The 18,672-nt window shown below is 36.5% G+C and overlaps 1 protein-coding gene and 2 pseudogenes across 1 annotated transcript; 2 read left to right on the top strand and 1 right to left on the bottom strand.

Moving 5' to 3' along the window:
• The first annotated feature begins 7,147 nt into the window (after positions 1-7,147).
• On the top strand, positions 7,148-7,927 carry LOC116111659 (annotated as a pseudogene).
• A 3,897-nt stretch (positions 7,928-11,824) lies between these two features.
• Positions 11,825-14,558, top strand: LOC116111658 (annotated as a pseudogene).
• LOC116111669 (biotin carboxyl carrier protein of acetyl-CoA carboxylase-like) lies at positions 14,385-18,205 on the bottom strand. The gene is made up of 9 exons (XM_031397813.1): positions 17,906-18,205; positions 17,100-17,285; positions 16,407-16,483; positions 15,971-16,024; positions 15,567-15,833; positions 15,419-15,481; positions 15,064-15,132; positions 14,927-14,972; positions 14,385-14,696 (listed from the first exon to the last, which is right to left on the bottom strand). Exons 1-9 carry the CDS (start codon positions 17,937-17,939, stop codon positions 14,635-14,637), a joined length of 858 nt encoding a protein of 285 aa, XP_031253673.1. The 5' UTR covers positions 17,940-18,205; the 3' UTR covers positions 14,385-14,634.
• Positions 18,206-18,672: the final 467 nt, after the last annotated feature.

The following is an 18,672-nucleotide window of genomic DNA, read 5'->3' as shown; positions in this document are numbered from 1 at the left end:
ACAAATATAATTTCTGTTATTTGGCAATGATTTTATGCAACAAACTTTCCATTCAACCTTAAGCAATGATGCTAGTAAGACCAGAAAGGAAGACAAGAGAATCCATTGGAGGGCCAAAGTTTGACATTAACATTTCACAGAATAGAATAATAATCATATCATAATCTATCCCATATTTTATTAACCCTCATCGAACAACTTTATTCATACCCACTCATAACAACCGATTATGAAAATGATGAATCAAGAAAGCTACTAGACAGAATCACCATACAAGTTTGACAAGGAAACCCCTGAGTTTCTTTCTTAATATTTCTTCAAAGTCAAAACAAACAACCAACTTTTTTTTATTTTTCTTTCTTTCTTGTTAACCTATCTAATCCTAACACTATCTCTCTATGATCTTTTGCTTTCTGTGTTGTCTCATGTACAAACCTAATCACCTACTGCCCGCACATATGCACCAAATTAAACTGCTCAGAGAAAATTCCAATAAGATTTCACGTGACAATAAAAATTCACCACTTTATGGAATCACAGTTTATTTCTATAACAATACTGGTCCTGAACTACCAATGGAGGGATAAGCCTTTTCACACCCATGACAATGGCAAAACAAACATGAACTCACTGTCAGACTTGGCTGCCACAGTAGCTTCAGATGTCTTTGCACCCAATACAACTGTTCTGTACCGCTTCATAGGAGAAGCAACGAGTTTTACGGTTTACATCGAGACGTGCCAGCAACTACTTTGAATAGACACCATTCCAGCCTCTCAAGCAGCGATCCCACTTGTGAAACAGTGCCTATAGATCTAGAATCCAACAATAGATCTAAGCATCAGATTGCATATTACATCTTGAATTCAGCTCAGGTTGTAAGAATAATAACACTATGTGATATTTCTGTCCATTCATCACAAAATAATAACTACCCTCCGCGGCTGATATTATAAAGATTCGAAAACAAAACAATAAACAAAGAGAAAAATCCAGAGAAACTACATATCGAACATTTCCTAACAAAAATCACCAAATAAAACAATATAATTGTGCTTCATACGATTTTTTTTTCTTCTAAAGATCCTACTAACATGTTCCGACAAATATAACCTCTCACTGCTGATGAAAGAAATTCAACCGCATAAGAAATTTAAAAATCAAAATAAGAAACATTTTCCTACAACTAAATTTCAAGGAAAATAGTGTCAATCAGCTGCAATGTCATTTAACTACTTTTTTTTTTTTGCAAAATCCACCTGTCTCCACTTCACATAAACGAACGGAAAAGAACTCTCATGATCAGAACTTCAACTACCTTAAATACAGATGCATGTAACAATCAACAAAACTCAAGAAATGAATGGAAACACGTGAGATGGATCTGAACAGAGGAGCTTACAGTTGAAGGATCGGAGAGCGCGGAGGACTCCATTGAAGAAATAATTATGAGAGAGCGGAGGCAAGAGTTAACAGATTATTAAAATGAGAGCTAACAAGGGAGAAGAGAGACAAAGTGGGTTTTAAAAATGGTAGGTTTGATTGTTTGAGCTGAGGCTTAGCTAACGAAGAAGACGAGGAGACAATAGTGAAGAGTGTTCCTTTGTTATTTGGTTTCCCTCGAATCTCCGTCCACTCTGCCTTAGTTTCCACCGCTTGGGTTTCAATTTTTTTAACCACTTGTTTCTCACGTGGCCGGTGGATTTATCTATCTATCCTGCTCAAAACTTGGCCGCTTCCCCTCTCTTGTTTAATTGCGGTAATTACGATATCATAGTTATATTAGTTTTCTGATTTAGAATTATTAGACAAAATGAGTTTATCACATATTGGATTCCAACTATGTGTATTAAAATAATTTTTACCCTAGTGAGATAGGTTACTTTTACCTACTAGGGCAATACGTAATAGTAATTCACCTAATATAAAGATTTAATAGTAATTCAAACCTATAAAAAATCTTGATTCACACAATTAGTCATCGTACTTAGTAAAAGTCATTGGTGCAAAACTATCGTGTATAAATTATAATTGAATGCCTTTAAGTTAGAATCCGAACTGACACGATCATACCCTCGCCACTAGATTACGGACCAAAAGTAAAGCTCTCAATCCCGACACTGTCGTTGGTGAAGCCGCATGGTGCTGTCTTGAATAGTATTACCACCATTTTTAGGAAAAAAAATTATTACTTGTGGATTTTTGTTAATTGATAGATGAAGTGTCACATAATCGTTGTTTTTTACTTAAATTTAAAATATTTTAATCTTATAAATAATAATACTATCAAATCAAGATAAAGATTCTTTTTTATTTAATATAAACTATAAAAATTATCAATTCTTGTTTTTAACACTAACTCTAACACTAGCTTTTAGGTTTTACCCAATATTTTACCTCATTTAATATGTAACGGTACTTGTTGCTCATCGTAATTGACTTACAAAAATGACAGATCGGTTTCTACGAGATATTGACCAACTTGTCAGTCAAACAATTACTAATAAACGACATGTCACAATCTCTTTGGAATTTTTTATACCATAATAAAGAATAGGATCCAGAGACTTTCCACAAACTTCTATCACAAATACTGAGCTTATAATTGGTCTACTTACATTTGTGGCGAAATCCATTACGAACTGATGATCATCATAAGTTGACACATCATATTTATTAAAGAAAATTAGTGAAAAAAGTTTGTGAATGTATTATTACTCTTACAAATGGTTGCCCCTCAAAGTAATTTGGACAATAATTGAACTTCATCAATCAACTCAGGGTCAAATCAGAATTACACTTCCATGGGCCATTAATATAACACTTGTAAGGGATTGGTTTGCTTCATAATTGATTTCTTGGGTTCAAATCACCCTGATCACTTATTACATTTATGGTTTATCTTAGAAATTGAGTTTCGGAGAGTGTTCTATGAACCCTGAGAATTAGTTTTGAGATACGCTTATAATATAAAATACACAACTCAATCACAACCCCGGATATAGCAGTTTATCATTTGTCAGTTTGTAAATGGTTCTACCTGTTTGTATGGATCTTGTATATCTATTTACAATAATAAATAACCAATTGTTTATGTCGAGGGTTATAAAGGAGGTTGTAGCTTCGGTATTATTGATATTCTAATAGAGACATGATCGTTAGTTGGTTAGTATAACCATCATCGCAATTGTTATATTCATGAATATAAGCAATTTATTAATCGGATATGATTCTATATACAGTATTGACGCGTGTCAAAGTAGTACTTATGCTGCTTTGCTTCCACACAACATAGTTGATGAACATATACAGTATGCTGATTTGATAATCATAGCAATTGTGTGGTGGTGCCAGAATTCCCATGAATTCCGGCCTCCTAGTCTCGTTATAAAATTCTTTAGGCTTGTCTATTAGTGCAAATAGTTAACCAATCCACCCTCTAATCTCCCACTCCATTTGTTCTTCCTATAGCATTTTGTCACTCTCCATGACACCTTTCTCCATATCATCTCCGGCAAAGACTACGCCTGCTTGCGGTGACGGCGGTAAGCGTGCTGTGTACCTTCTTTGAACCAGGCCTTGGGGTTGAGCAAGCGAATTTCGATGGCTTGGAGGAGATTACCTCTTTTCCATCATCTGTTGATAGAAACCAGTTGGAATTGCACTATATGCCAGCACAGATTGTCATTTCCTGGCTTCAAACTCATTGTCGTGGTCTCCTCCTGCGATACCTTGAGCCCCAAGAAAGAGTTGGGTGGATCAATGAACCTTCAATGGTTTTCTCTCCCTCAATCTCCCTGCGGGATTATCTGAAGATTTGCTGACAGATGAACACCTGATTATGGTTGGAGTTAGTTATCTGTATGATTATCTTGAGGGGAAATGCTTTTCATCAACTCCAATTCCTCTTTCATTTCATCAGATTATGTTAACCGTTGAATATATACCCTATTTAACATCAAGAGTGAAACACAGAGTTTAAAAAGACGTCTGCAGAAGATGAGAAGAGAAGAACTCTGTATTGAAATGAGCATTTACTATGTTGTCTGTGTTGATCATCAAGTTCACCCATCTGTCTTGAATGGTGACTTTGTAGTTAACTGAATGACACCTTCATTGTGGTGTAGTTCAGGAGAAAGAGAAGTCGCTCTCGTTAAAGGGCTGCGGGAGCTTTCGATGTCCATGGCGATGACAGGACAATAGAGATGAACTTTCCACAACCCAAATTGGGATAATCCATAAGAAAAAAGTGGGATGGTGTTTTAAGAGTGCGGTGTGGACGCTTGACTCACTCATAATCCAATTATACGCAAGGTTTAGAACCTCATCCACTGCTCTTCCAAGTTAGATCCCAAGTGCTTCTGACTGCCTGGATGCTGCTCTGTGTTGGCAACCCTCATTGTTTCTTGGAGAGAAATTAAACATCCGGAGCGGAGATCGGCAGGAGCTTCATAGATCATACGAGAAGCGAAAGTGATGAAGGCGAAATTGAAAATGTCTTTAAAGTTGGAGATGGAGTCTCAGTTTTGGAAGCTTGAGCAAGGAGTTACATAACTTGTTTGGGGCATATTTAAGAACTTCTTCTATGAAGTTGATAAAAGATTGGCAATGTGTATTTTCGTCTAATAACCTAGAAATTTCGAGCTGATTTTGAATGGTTTCGAAGTCCAAAGAGATATGGAGACATTATAGTCTGCAGTTATGAGAAGGAAACAGCTGGGGATTGAAGGTTTTGGCTACAGAAGAGTTGAGAGATGGCTGAAGTGAAGCTGTGGAACATATGCATATTGACTGGAATTGGCTTTCCATTGAAGATTGGTGGATATTTTGAACCCATTCAAATACAGCGATAGACAAGATGAAGTAGCCATAGCCATGGAGCTTCTTGATTTCCTTCTTCCTTCTCTCTGTAAGGACTCATCAAAATGATCTTCATATTTAAGACTCAACCATCATGAGTTGGAAGAAAGGTAAGATTCTTATGGGGAAGAAAGTCAAAAAGTGAAGCTATATTAGTTAGTGCTTTAACTAAAACATATTTTGTGTTGAGGAAGAAACCTGAAAGATGGTACCTATACAAGAAAAAATTATATTAAGATACCTTGATTCCTGTATGCAGTGAACTAGTTTGTAATGGAGACTCCAAACGATAAATCTTAAAAAAGGAATTTCCATTGTAATCATAATGGAAACTTTCTTGAGTGCAAAACAGGAAGTAGAAGATTAGATATAAGCTATGATTGGCTAAGGAACTTCATTTTAAGGTTATTGTCTCTCACCTCCCTAAAGGTTTAAAGAGACGTTGCAAATCATGGTATACTTATGACCACTGTTTTAAAACCTGGACCGGATCGGTCGTTGGACCAGTTCGCTCGAGAATCAGACCCTTATCCAGTCCAGGTAATCGTAAAGGCCGATTAGTAATTGAATCGATTGACCTGGGGTTGAACCGCAGAACAATGTCGAATTGCGATTCAACTGTGCGATCAAAGAATCGAACCAGTGATATAACATAACGTCAACATGGATATAAAATTAAAAATTCTAATAAATTTCAAAATAATCCATCCAACCAAAGTCCAAATAACAGTATGTAACATAAATAAATAAATCGAAAGTCCAATTTAAATCCAAATTCAAATAACATATGTCATGTTGCATTACGGGTTTGATCGATCAGTCCAACGTTAGACCGATGGACTGGGAACTGGCCTCTTGACTAGGTCAAGGCCTGGTCCGGGTCTTACACACTGCTCATGAGAAGTAGGGGATATAGTGATGATTTTTAATACTTATGAGGTTTTGTTGATATTCTTCTAACCTTAAGAGACAAACGATAATTAAGTCTCATTTTTATAAGCTTCACTTTCAAAAGAAGTTGTTAATGTAGATGCCATAGCTCTACGATTTGTACCCAATGTATCGTATTAAGACTAACGAGAGCTCAATTTAAAAAGTTGTTTTTCTTCTGAAGGTGTCAACATTTCTTCCTAACTTTTAACTTTTTTTGTTTAGGCAAGATAACTATTGCAAACATTATTACAACTTGCACTTTGCATAATGCTGAACTTTAATCATCGTTCAAGTTGGTATGGTGCAAGATTAAGTTAAACATTCCATCCCTTGATGAAATATGCTTGAATCTGAGGAGTTTGCATCCGAGCATTCGTCTAATGGTTGAACTAGGTGCTTTTTTGAAGAGCTTGAAAGATTTATTTGTTTCTTGAACTTGTGCACATAAATGAGTAATATTATACTACAACTCATTTCACAAACTTCTTACGTGAGCTCGTAATTGGTTAGTTATAAATAGGTCCCCTTGCTCATTATAAGTCCTTTTATTAAATGAACTGTCGTATCGGGGTTGCGAAAAAAATTTGTAAGATTAGTGTGTTATGAGGTCAGCATACCTCATTTTGCATAATCATGATATCTCTTAATGTCTAGGAGCAATAATTGAGTTGGTGATTGTAATTCATACAAGTAAATGCTGAGTGGATTATGGGGAAAACATTCCCATAAAGCTTGATCAAAGAGTGAAGGCCGTAAGCATCCGGAATTATCTGATTAAAAATCGAAACTTAATCCAGTTAAGCAAATAATTAGTAGTTCTGTTTGGCCTGAAAAAAAAAAAAAAAAAAAGCATCCAATCAGGATTAGAAATGTGCTTTAAGAATAAACTTTAGTCATCACTCCCCTTTTTCGGAATATATTACTTCTATTTTTTTATTTTTTTAAGCAAAGAAATATTAAAAATGAAAAAAATTTATAAATATATTTAAAGTGATCTAAAATTAGTTAAATATCATAACTAGAATACAAATATCTTTAAATTGTTAAATTTAACATTTTAAAAAATTATTCTTTTGAGAAAATAATCTGCTTAAAGATGTTAAGAATTTGACTATTTATTATGAGTAAAAACATCGTGACCACACATTTGACGGTGATCACTAGTACCGTGATCTAACTCCAAAGGGATCTAGATTCATAATATATCCATGAGTTGCAATACACACAATTATAACCTCTCACTATATATAAAATTTTGGCACGGCTGACAGGGTAACTATTTTCCTCTCGATCCCAAATCTCTCGCTCCACTGTACAACTCACGCCCCACCAACCCAACTTTTACGCGCCAGAAATGGCCGCCCAACCGACACTCCCATTCTCTAACTCTCAACCCAACGCTCATGTCCCAACCACCGATCGCCACCCCACCTTCCGCGCGTTCATTCTACGCTTTCCTCCTTCATCCGTCACGGCTTCTCTCAACGTCGGCCATGGTACGAACTTGTAGACAAAGCGCCATGGCCCGGCCCGATTCCCTCTCCAAGCCTACTCTCGATACGAAAACCTCTCCTACTTCAAAGTCAACTACGTTACCCTACTCGTTCTTGTACTCGCTTTCCTCTCTTATCACATCCTTTCTCTCTCCTCGTCCTTCTTGCCTCTTCGGCGCATGGATGTTCCTCTACCTTTTCAGACCGTCGGATCAGCCTCTGGTCATCTTCGGTCGTACGTTCTCTGAACGCGAAACGCTTGGAGTGTTGGTTTTGTTGACGATTGTCGTCGTGTTCTTGACGACGGTTGGATCTTTGTTGATCTCGCGTTGATGATCGAGCTGCGATTGTGTGTGCACATGGAGCTTTTAGGTCCCTGAGATCTGTTCTTGGACGACCAAGAGACCTGTTAACTCTGGATTCCTATCCTTCCTCGGCGGCGCCGCCGCCTCAGCCGCCGCCCCTGCCGTCGCCGGACGTGCTGAAACTGTCGCTTCCGGCGTATCACGACTTCAACGTGTATGGTTAATCCATGATTTTTTTAGGCAGAATCGGGGTAGGATTTTTTGTAACGTTTGGATGTTTTTGTTTTTCATTTGTATGGTTTCAGTTTTGCTATTGAAATGCAGATATTAATTTAAGGGAAATGATTCAAATGAAATCAATCTGAGTCATTCATTTATGGGCCTACTTTGGATCTTAGTAGTTCTCTTTTGTTAACTGTAATTTATGGTTTCGCATTTACTTATACTCTCATGGAATAATTTTAGTTTTAAGTGTGGAGTAGTGTGAGTAGTGAAGCTGTGTTTGTCTTTTGTTTTTATGATCGGACTGAATTTCAGGTGTAATAGGTTTCGATTTGCATGCTGTGGTGGGTTCTCTGGTTGGATTTAACACGTATGTATAGGATAGATTAACAATGCAGCTGGCATTTGAATCACATTGCGCGGACTGTGGATGAAAATGATTGTGTTTGATTCGTTAGTACTTCGCAATATGTTTTTATACCCGATTTGGACTGATTTATAATCACTGAAGTGGGAATTGAATCCACTTTAGGAGTAATGCTTTATTGCTCCATTGTGTTATTTTTATCTATTAGATAGGTTTTTACCTTTTTCTGTTTTTTCTTTCTTGTCTTTGGACTATATATATAACAAATGAGGGTTCGATATTTATAAATTTTAAGTAGGAGAAGGTGAGCATATACGTGCCAATAAGCGATAAGAGAAGCTCAGGACTGGGTTTGAATGTATAGTGGCTGTTTAGTTTCTTGATTGTGAACTGACTATCTGAGAGATGCTTCTATGGACAAGTAGATTGTTGAGTTAAGTAGTTTCCCATAGCATTCATATTCCTTAGTTCAGGAGGCCATTATGATCTTGGTTTATCTTTTGATGATCTGATTGAGCCGGAGATGTTCAATTGTTTGTCTTAGATTATATGTCTGGAATTCTTGAGTTGTTCAATGGTATGTCCTAGATTATAGATCTTGAATTCTGGAGATGTTCTAATGGTTTGCTAAAGGGATCATCTGTAGATCTATGATGGCTACTGAAAAATTATACTGATTTATAATATTGTTCATATTAATTGTGGTATTTGATGGTTAAGCCAGATTCTTTTAGAATTGATGCTGCGGAAGGTGCAACCGACAAGGTTTGAAAGTTCAAAATTTGCTTGTGGGTTTGTCTTGTCTTAAATTGAATGTTGGGAATGTTTCTGGTGTGTTTAATCCTCTTTCTGACTTTGCAAGAACTGCTGCTTCGTTTGCTTGCCATGTATTTATTTTGTACCTTCTTCATACTTGATTATGGTTCGCCTTACTCTTAAGCACAAGTCTATGTAAGTTTTGAAGTTGGACATTCTTTCATTGTTGGCCCGGTAGTCAAGTAAGAGGCAGCTGATCAGCACGTTTACCTTTGGCAGGTGCAACTTCAATGGCCTTTACTGGGCCAGCAGACGCAAATTCCCTTTTAGTTTTAGTTTTCTACATATCTTTGACTCCATTTGAAAAAACTTGGTAAAATATATAACCCTGTAAAATGCTGAACTTTTCACCGTCTGTTGACAAGCAGTTTGTTACGGTTGGTTTATTTCCTTGTAAATTTCTGCGCTGGAACGAGGTATAGAGCTCTGTTTCATTCAAACATTTAGCGCCTTTTCGATCAGTCTCTTCTCTCCTTGTACGGTTACCCTTAACCCCAGAAAAAAAGCAGTTTTGTATATAAGCCACATTGGTTTGACCCTTGGGTATCATTGAACATCGTTATACAGGATTTTGAGATTTACTATCATTATGAATTATTTTACTCTGTTCTCTTTGGCTTGTTTGAAATGATAACTTGGTTCATAAGGGCTCTGTAATAGGGCACCAATCGGTGTCCAAATTTGTTCCAACAAACACGAACGCCATGTCAAATGAGATGGGTTAAATCTATGTAATAAATATAGACTACAACATATTCCCACCCCAAGGTTATCGAAATCCTCAGCTAATACCTGTGGTTTCATTATTTCAAATATCCACCCTTAATTAACACTATTTCCTTTATTTTAACGTAAAAGGGCAGGTTGGTCTTTCTCTCTTTTTTCTTTTTCCTCTTCCCTTCCCATTTCTTTCCCCACTACGCCTCCTCCTCCCATCTTCTTCTTTTTCCCTCTACATCTCCTCCTCCCCAGCGCCTCACCATCCCAACCCACTACCCCCCCGACCACCTTGACTCCCTTTTCGTCGTCACCCTCACCTCAACTGTCGCACTCCGCCAACCTCTTTCCGACAGCCCTATCACCAAAAATCTTAATCAAGCCCACCATTTAACTCATCAAAGACCTCCCCAATAACCCTATGCTTCTTCCCCGATTTTTACCTTTCAACACTCGATTTAAGCCCCTCTCCCTAGGGTTTCTTTTTGTTTTTCTTATTGAAATAGTGTGATTTGGTGGTTGCTATTGGTTTGGAATGGGTGATTTGGCTGACTGTGGTGGTGTTTGATGCTGTGGTGGTTTTGTATGGGGTGGTTTGGAATGGGATGTGTGGTGGTGTGGTGGTTTGGGATTTGAATGGGTATAGTTTGATGGCTATGGTAGTGGTTTGGGATGGGTTGTGGTGGTGGTTTGGCTGGCTCGGGTGGTCCGTGGTGGTTTGAAATGGGATGAAGGGTTATTTAGTAATATCATCCGTCAGAACAACACCGTTTTAATTTAAGATGGATATTTGGAAAAATGAATCATTATATATGAGTTTTTAGCTAACTTAGGGTGGGAATATGTCATTTACTCTAAATGGTATCATACTATCATTGGTAGTCACGTCAAGAGATTAGGTATAAATAGTGTCATATCAAATTTGACGGATTGATTGGATATTATTCATCTATACAAAGCATTTTTTATTATTTTATTTTATATAATTTTTTAAATTTATATTATGATAATTTAATTATTATTTATAATAATCATATAATTAAAAAATTAAAAAAAAAATTTTATTATATAAATATTAAACTTTAATAAATAAAATAAATTAATATATTTAAAAAAACTAAAATAAAAAAAATATCTACCCAAACTAGAATAACAATTTATTTTCTAGTATATTAGTTTGGATCCTTTAAAATGATATATAAATTAATTTTATTAAATTAGTATAATTTTTCAAAGTTATTAGTATTAGTTATTAATAAAATATATTATTTCCAACATTTAATTAATATATAAAATAATTAGTAAATAAATAATTATTGAAATTAATAGAAAGTAAAAAAAGGGTATATATATATATTTGTTTTTTTTTTTTTAGGTATAATGAGTTGGAGAAGCATAATAAAATGGTATGAAAGTTGTACCAGTTTATTGTTTGTGGATTTGAATGGTCTAAGTTGAAGGATAAGTCATGGTTTTAAGTTTATTTATTTTTGAATTTTGTTTGTCTCAAAAGTATTGATTTTCAATGCAAAATTGCAAATTTTTGTTTAATCACTCAAACAGCCACGGAGCAATAATTTAAGGAGTAATACTAAATATACAAATAAATTTTAAATATTTCTATAAATTGATGAGATAGAAAATGAATAAAAAAATCATACGATAAATTGATTTTTATATTTTATTTTTTTTATAATATCAATTTGTATAAAATATTTGTTTGATTATTTTCTTTTAGTCAATATTATTGTAGTTTAAACTTTAAAGGAAGGGACGGCTCGATTGGACCAGTCAAATGTAGCGGGCATCATCAATAACATGAAGATGATGACTTTGTGTTTCAGAGTTGGAAAAAATGGAGCCTTTCACAATTACAAACTGGGCTCCGGCTCCCTGTCATTAAATAGTAAAGGTAACCACTCGTGTGCAAGTTTCCACGGTTTTCAACAAAAGGACCCCTTTCTCAGGAGATTCACACATTGGTACAAGACAAAACGGCAGTCACCTCATTTTAACCCTCCTCTAAATTCAAACCCACCTTTTAGCCTGTGGCGATGGTCTTCTCATAAAAACAAACATTAAAATTTAAAAGTGCCTCTCAAAAAGTACTAATGGCCGTCTCAAAAGCAGTCGTAAACAAACTCCAAGCTAAAGGTATTATGTTGATTATGACTATCTTCTAAACCAGTCAAGTTCTGTAATTTATGGTTTATTAATCTTAGTAAATTATAATAGTTGTTTTGAGATCCCCGAAAAAGATAGCCGTTGAGGAGCGGTTGGTGGCAATAAACAGATCTGGTCAAGGGTTTTTAATTGTATTGAGAGAAGAGTAGATGAAAACTAGCCGTTGCACTTGTTGCCTTCTGGTTTTGTGAAAACAACAAGAGAAGAGGGATGGATCTGCTCTCTTATTGCCCTCACCTGCCTGATACAGTGTCTGTCCCTTCTCTTCTCTCTCTTCCTCCCTCTCTCTCACAGGGTTTTCATGTGCTTTCTCTCTTACTCACTCTACAAAACCCCTCTTACACTCTCTGTTTAACTGTTTCATTTCTTCTTCTTCTTCTTCGAATTGTTTTGTTCTTTCTTAGGTTGGGGAATGGAGAGTGAAAGTGAGAGTGTTACTTGTTTTAACAAATACCTTTTGAGATTCTTGAGTGTTGGTTAATAAGAAGAAGGAGAAGTGGAAGGAGTTAGTGGTTTATATGTTATCTTTTCTTGTTCGTTTGTTGTTTTATTCAACCTGTTTCGAGCCAGTCTTGGGATGGGTATATTGTCACTGAAGCTGATTTTCAAGCCTACAAGCTTTCAAACATGAGCTGATGATCCTAAGGGTTCTTGAGGGCTGGAACGATAGTGCTATGGAGCTTGTTCTGGCGGTTGGATTGGTATCAAATGTGCTCAAGGACAAGTTATTGTAATCCAGCTTCCTTGGAAGGGATTAGGAGGCCAAATAACTGAAAAAATGGTCAACTTCAAGCGCTGCGAAAGCTTAGTCTTCATGATAACCGCATTGGTGGTTCAATTCCTCAAGCATTGGGGTTTCTCCTAATCTTAGAGGTGTTCAACTCTTCAATAATCGTCTCTCAGGTTCAATTCCTCCTTCTTTAGGCTCATGTCCCTTCTGCAAACTCTTGACCTTACTAATAACTCACTTATTGGGACTATCCCTGCTAGTCTGGCAAACTCTACCAAGCTTTTAGACTCAATCTTAGCTTCAATTCATTGTCGGGTTCAATACCTCTTAGTTTCACTCGCTCTTCTTCACTTGTTTTTCTTTCTCTACAACACAACAACCTTTCAGGTTACATTCTGATTCTTGGGGTGAACCTCAAAGAATAGCTTCTTTCAACTTCATACTTAACCATTGATCACAACTCCCTCTCAGGAACCATTCCTGTCTCTTTTGGAAAGCTAAGTGAGCTTCAAGAGCTTTCACTTGTCATAACCAAATCATTGGAGCTGTTCCAGATGAAATAGGCAAGCTTTCCAGGCTTAGGACTCTAGATTTTTCAAATAATGCCATTAATGGAAGCTTGCCTGATAGTTTCTCCAATCTCTCCTCACTTGTTTCATTAATATGGAGAATAATAACCTTAATAACCAAATCCCTGAATCTTTTGGTGGGTTACATACCTTTCTGTTCTTAACTTGAAAAGAACCAAATTAGTGGTAACATCCCTTCAAGTATTGGACATTTCCACACTTACACAACTTGATTTGTCACAAAATAAGCTGGTGGGAAAGAAATTCCGGATTCTCTTGCCAATTTAAGAAGTCTTAGTTCCTTCAATGTCTCTTACAATAACCTTTCAGGTCCTGTCCCTACTTCTCTCTCACAAAAGTTCAATGCAAGTTCTTTTGTGGGGAATATTCAGTTATGTGGGTTTAGTGGGTCAGCTCCATGTCCTTCCCAGCACCTTCTTCAAATGTTCCAGGTGCACCGCTGAGAAACCAAGTCTCATGGAAGAAAATTAAGTACAAAAGATATAATCCTCATTGCAGCAGGAGCTCTCTTAGTTTTGCTTATCCTTGTATGCATTTTGCTCTGCTGCTTGTAAGGAGAGGACTGCATCAAAAGAAAGGATGGTCAAGCCCAACATCAAGGGCTGCTGCAGCAAGGGGTGAAAAGGGGGCTTCACCTGAAGCTGGTGAAGTCGAAGCTGGTGGAGAGACAGGGGGAAATTGTGTCATTTTGATGACCATTGGTTTTACAGCCGATGACCTTTTGTGCGACTGCAGAAATCATGGGAAAGAGTACTTATGGCACTGTCTATAAGGCAACTTGGAGGATGGTAGTCAAGTTGCAGTGAAGAGATTGAGAGAAAAGATAACAAAAGGTCAGAGAGAATTTGAAGCTGAAGTTAATTTGCTTGGCAAAATAAGCATCCAAATCTTTTGGCTCTAAGGGCTTATTACATGGGCCCAAAGGGTGAGAAACTTCTTGTTTTGATTATATGCCTAGAGGGAGTCTGCAACTTTTCTCCATGGTAAGTAAAATGTAGACTTTAGTTAAATTCTAGTTGTTCATTTACTAGATACTTCAATTTAGAAGCTAATAATCTGTTTCTTCTGTTGCAGTTCGAGGGCCTGACACATCAATTGATTGGCCCTCAAGGATGAAAATCATTCGAGGCACTGGCGCAAGGCCTACTCTACCTTCACAATCAGAACACACAAATGACATATTTCTTCTCAATCTATATAGTGTGCTTAATGAAATTATTCCAGGATCTGCAACTAATTGTGATTGACCCATTGAGGTCTAGTTCATATCACCAATTATACTCATGTCTTCTGATTGAACAACGGAAAAGAGCAAACGATGGAAAGAATACAAGGACTTGAAATAAACGGAGAACCTTGGCAGTCTCAACCCTCCAACAACAAAGCCGGCAAAAATGCTCTTTATAGGAGAGAAAGCTCATTCGATACCATGGAATGATGGCAAGACGGCCATGAGAGGATCTCCGTAACCAACAGCCTCTATAACACACAAAGTTTAAATTAGATAACTAGATGAGCTTCATTGCCAGATTTGCACAATTTGCTGATATTGGCTGATTTATAAGCATGGCATGCTGTATTTCAGATGTCAGAGTCCATAGGCGATTTGTATAGTGTCAAATCAAAGTCCATGGTTACACCCTATACTAAGTGACTCAAGACTTTAGGATATGATAATGATATATAACAAAAGGTTATAAATGTTATACCTCCATCATTGAAGAGGAGCTTCAAGACTTCTCCGGTCACGTCTGACTGCTCAACAAATCAGGTATACATCATATCAGGAGACATCTATTATGGGAGGAAATAGTTTACAATTAAGAAATCAGAAAGGTAAACTCACCCTCACAGGAAGTTCAGTACCAAATTGATCCAAGTATGCTATTATTTGTCCTTCTTTAATCACATCACCCTGGATAGTTTGAATAGTTAATTCCCAATACCATGGAAAGCAAATTGAATCCATGTAGTTATGATAGTAAGCCTAAAAGTTGGTATTTGGCTTAGGAAATTAAATTTCAGCAGTAACTTTAGCCTTTACGATGAGACTGATGATAAAAGTTGCATTAACTCCATAGAGATCTTAAAAAGTGAAACATATTTACGAATTTATAAAGTTTAATTGTCAGTTGCGAACAAGTTTAATAACTGAAAGCACAATGGCGAAGACAGAAAGAACTAAGGTGAAGCAGAGATACCTCTTTACAGATGGGAGGTTGCTTCTTTCCTTTCACTGTTCTGCTCCTTCGGAATGAACCAACCTGGCAAAGAAGAAATTACATTAATTACACTGGAAAACATTGTTCCAAAACATTAAGAATGGAATTACTGTCTAGGAACATGTACCGTTGGAGAAGATACTAGAACATAACCATTTGATCCAGAAGCCTCCAAGGCTGCTAATTTTGGTGACTTTCCAAACGACACATTAGAAAAAGGACTGGTTTTTTCTTTAGAGGGTTTTGGTGGTGTCGGTGGTGCAGCTGCAGCCGCAGGAGCTGATACATCCATGGGTTCAGTTGGAATAGGTGGTGGTGTTGTTGGCGAAATGTTTGACAAGGGAGCTTTAGTGGCTCCAACATTCCGCTTCACTTGCATTTCAAAGTCTCCAACCTATCATAAAGTAACATAAATACTCACAAATTCAAAAAAGCTATTGTCATAACTGCGAAGGTTCTCAGTGCAGTGCCAGCAATTTTCTCTTTTTCTTTCAGATAAAGAACAAGCAAGCCAGAACTTCAGAATAGTACCTTCAATTTCAGCTCAGCAATGTCTGTCTCGTCACAGACCTCCAGTAGCAATGCCTGGTGATGTGTAACCAATAAGTAAGCTAGTTATAATTCAGATCAGAAGAAAAAGTGGCAAGAATTGCAGATTAATATCAAGGAAGCAAAATACATTATCATTTCATAAATTTCCTTAACTCTTGAGTGAATGAAGTTCAATTTAAAAATGGAGCAATGAAATTTGTTCCTGGAAAGTGGTACCAAACAATAAACTTCAAGGCTTTCTTCTCATATGAAATGCATAACCTCAACAGATGAGCACAGTTAATCAATTTATATGAAATAACCGTAAAAGCAAATGGAAAGGAGAAGCAGAGATATACAGCTAATAAGCAACAATAAGGACTGAGAATTGTATGTGAATATAGGGCAAAAAAAGCTCTTGAGGAAAAATACTCACCTCAAATGCACTTGGGAAGGTTGCATTCCGCAGGGTATTCTTCTCCAAACAGCTTTGAGTAGCACTCTCAGATGAAACTGCCTCATCATAATCATTAGAAAGCCAAATTAAGCGCTAATAATAAGTTCACACATTCCATTCATAAACACACATGTAAAGGAATTCTCACAAGTGACTATAATTGAGGAACATAGGGCTAAACAAGAATAAGAACCCAAATGCAAGCATAGTTTCTCAACATAACAATCATTTCCATTGCAATCAAACATGAGTTCACTACTTCACACAAAGTAGATCCTTCATTCATAACTGGATTGCCAAATGGATGAAAAAGAACTTATTAAGTTTCAATATAAGATTGTTTAACTGAGCAGCCTTCAATCAAATTTAGATGCATCGTACACTGGCTTTTTCTTCTAATTTAAAAGTGAACAATTTAAAAATTAGTGACAAAGAAATTAAAACAGCATCCTGTGTTGTATCATGTACAAACCTAATCACCTACTGCCCGCACATATGCACCAAATTAAACATGCTCAGAGAAAATTCCAATAAGATTTCACGTGACAATAAAAATTCACCACTTTATGGAATCACAGTTTATTTCTAACAATACTGGTCCTGAAACTACCAATGGAGGGATAAGCCTTTTAACACCATGACAATGGAGCAAAACAAAACTATGAAACTCACTGTCAGACTTGGCTGCCACAGTAGCTTCAGATGTCTTTGCACCCAATACAACTGTTCTGTACCGCTTCATAGGAGAAGCAACGAGTTTGTACGGTTTACTCGAGACGTGCCAGCAACTACTTTGAATAGACACCATTCCAGGCCTCTCAAGCAGCGATCCCACTTGTGAAACAGTGCCTATAGAATCTAGAATCCAACAATAAGATCTAAGCATCAGATTGCATATTACACCTTGAATTCAGCTCAGGTTGTAAGAATAATACACATATGTGATATTTCTGTCCATTCTCACAAAATATATAACTACCCTCCTGCGGCTGATATTATAAAGATTCGAAAACAAAACAATAAACAAAGAGAAAAGAATCCAGAGAAACTACATATCGAAAACATTTCCTAAAAACAAAAATCACCAAAAGTAAAACAAATATAATTGTGCTTCATACGATTTTTTTTTTCTTCTAAAGAGTCCTACTAACATGTTCCGACAAATATAACCTCTCACTGCTGATATGAAAGAAATTCAACCGCATAAGAAAAATTAAACAATCAAAATAAGGAAACATTTTCCTACAAACTAAAATTCAAGGAAAATAGTGTCAATCAGCTGCAATGTCATTTTAACTACTTTTTTTTTTTTTGCAAAATCCACCTCGTCTCCACTTCACATAAACGAAAACGGAAAAGAACTCTCATGATCAGAACTTCAACTAACCTTAATATACAGATGCATGATAACAATAACAATAAGCTCAAGAAATGAAATGGAAACACGTGAGATGGATCTGAAAAGCAGAGGAGCTTACAGTTGAAGGATCGGAGAGCGGCGGAGGACTCCATTGAAAGAAAATGAAATTATGAGAGAGCGAGAGGCAAGAGTTAACAGATTTATGAAAATGAGAGCTGAACAAGAGAGAGAGAGAGACAAAGTGGAGTTTTAAAAATGGTAGGTTGGATTGGTTGAGCTGAGGCTTAGCTAATGAAGAACGAGGAGATAATTAGTGAAGTGTGTTCCTTTGTTATTTGGTTTCCCTCGAAATCTCCGTCCACTCTGCCTTAGTTTCTCCACCGCTTGGGTTTCAATTTTTTTAACCACTTGTTTCTCACGTGGGCCGGGTGGATTTATCTATCTATCCCTGCTTCAACAACTTGGCCGCTTCCCCTCTCTTGTTTAATTGCGGTAATTACGATATCATAGTTATGATTATGTTTTCTGATTTAGAATTATTAGACAAAATGAGTTTATCACATATTTGGATTCCAACTATGTGTATTAAAATAATTTTTACCCTAGTGAGATAGGTTACTTTTACCTTACTAAGGGCAATAACGTAATAGTAATTCAACCTAATATAAAAGATTTAATAGTAATTCAACCTAATATAAAAAAAATCTTTGATTCACACAATTAGTCATCGTACTTAGTTAAAAAGTCATTGGTGCAAAACTATCGTGTATTAAATTATAATTGAATGCCTTTAAGTTAGAATCCGAACTAGAACGATGCATACACTCGCCACTAGATTACGGACCAAAAGTAAAGAGCTCTCAATCCCAGACACACGTGTCGTTG

The sequence above is a fragment of the Pistacia vera genome, unplaced genomic scaffold (genome assembly GCF_008641045.1).
Source record: "Pistacia vera cultivar Batoury unplaced genomic scaffold, PisVer_v2 Contig648, whole genome shotgun sequence".
NCBI classification, from domain to species: Eukaryota; Viridiplantae; Streptophyta; class Magnoliopsida; order Sapindales; family Anacardiaceae; genus Pistacia; species Pistacia vera.
This window is presented reverse-complemented; position numbering and strand designations above follow the sequence as displayed.

What these genes read in the sequence shown, in the direction of transcription:
- LOC116111669 (XM_031397813.1), bottom strand. Translation starts at nt 17,939, where the DNA reads ATGGAGTCCTCCGCCGCTCTCCGATCCTTCAACT. An exon ending in CCTTCCCAAGTGCATTTGAG is followed by an intron (nt 16,025 to 16,406) that starts GTGAGTATTTTT and finishes ACACATCACCAG; the next exon opens with GCATTGCTACTGGAGGTCTG. An exon ending in AACCTCCCATCTGTAAAGAG is followed by an intron (nt 15,133 to 15,418) that starts GTATCTCTGCTT and finishes CAAACTATCCAG; the next exon opens with GGTGATGTGATTAAAGAAGG.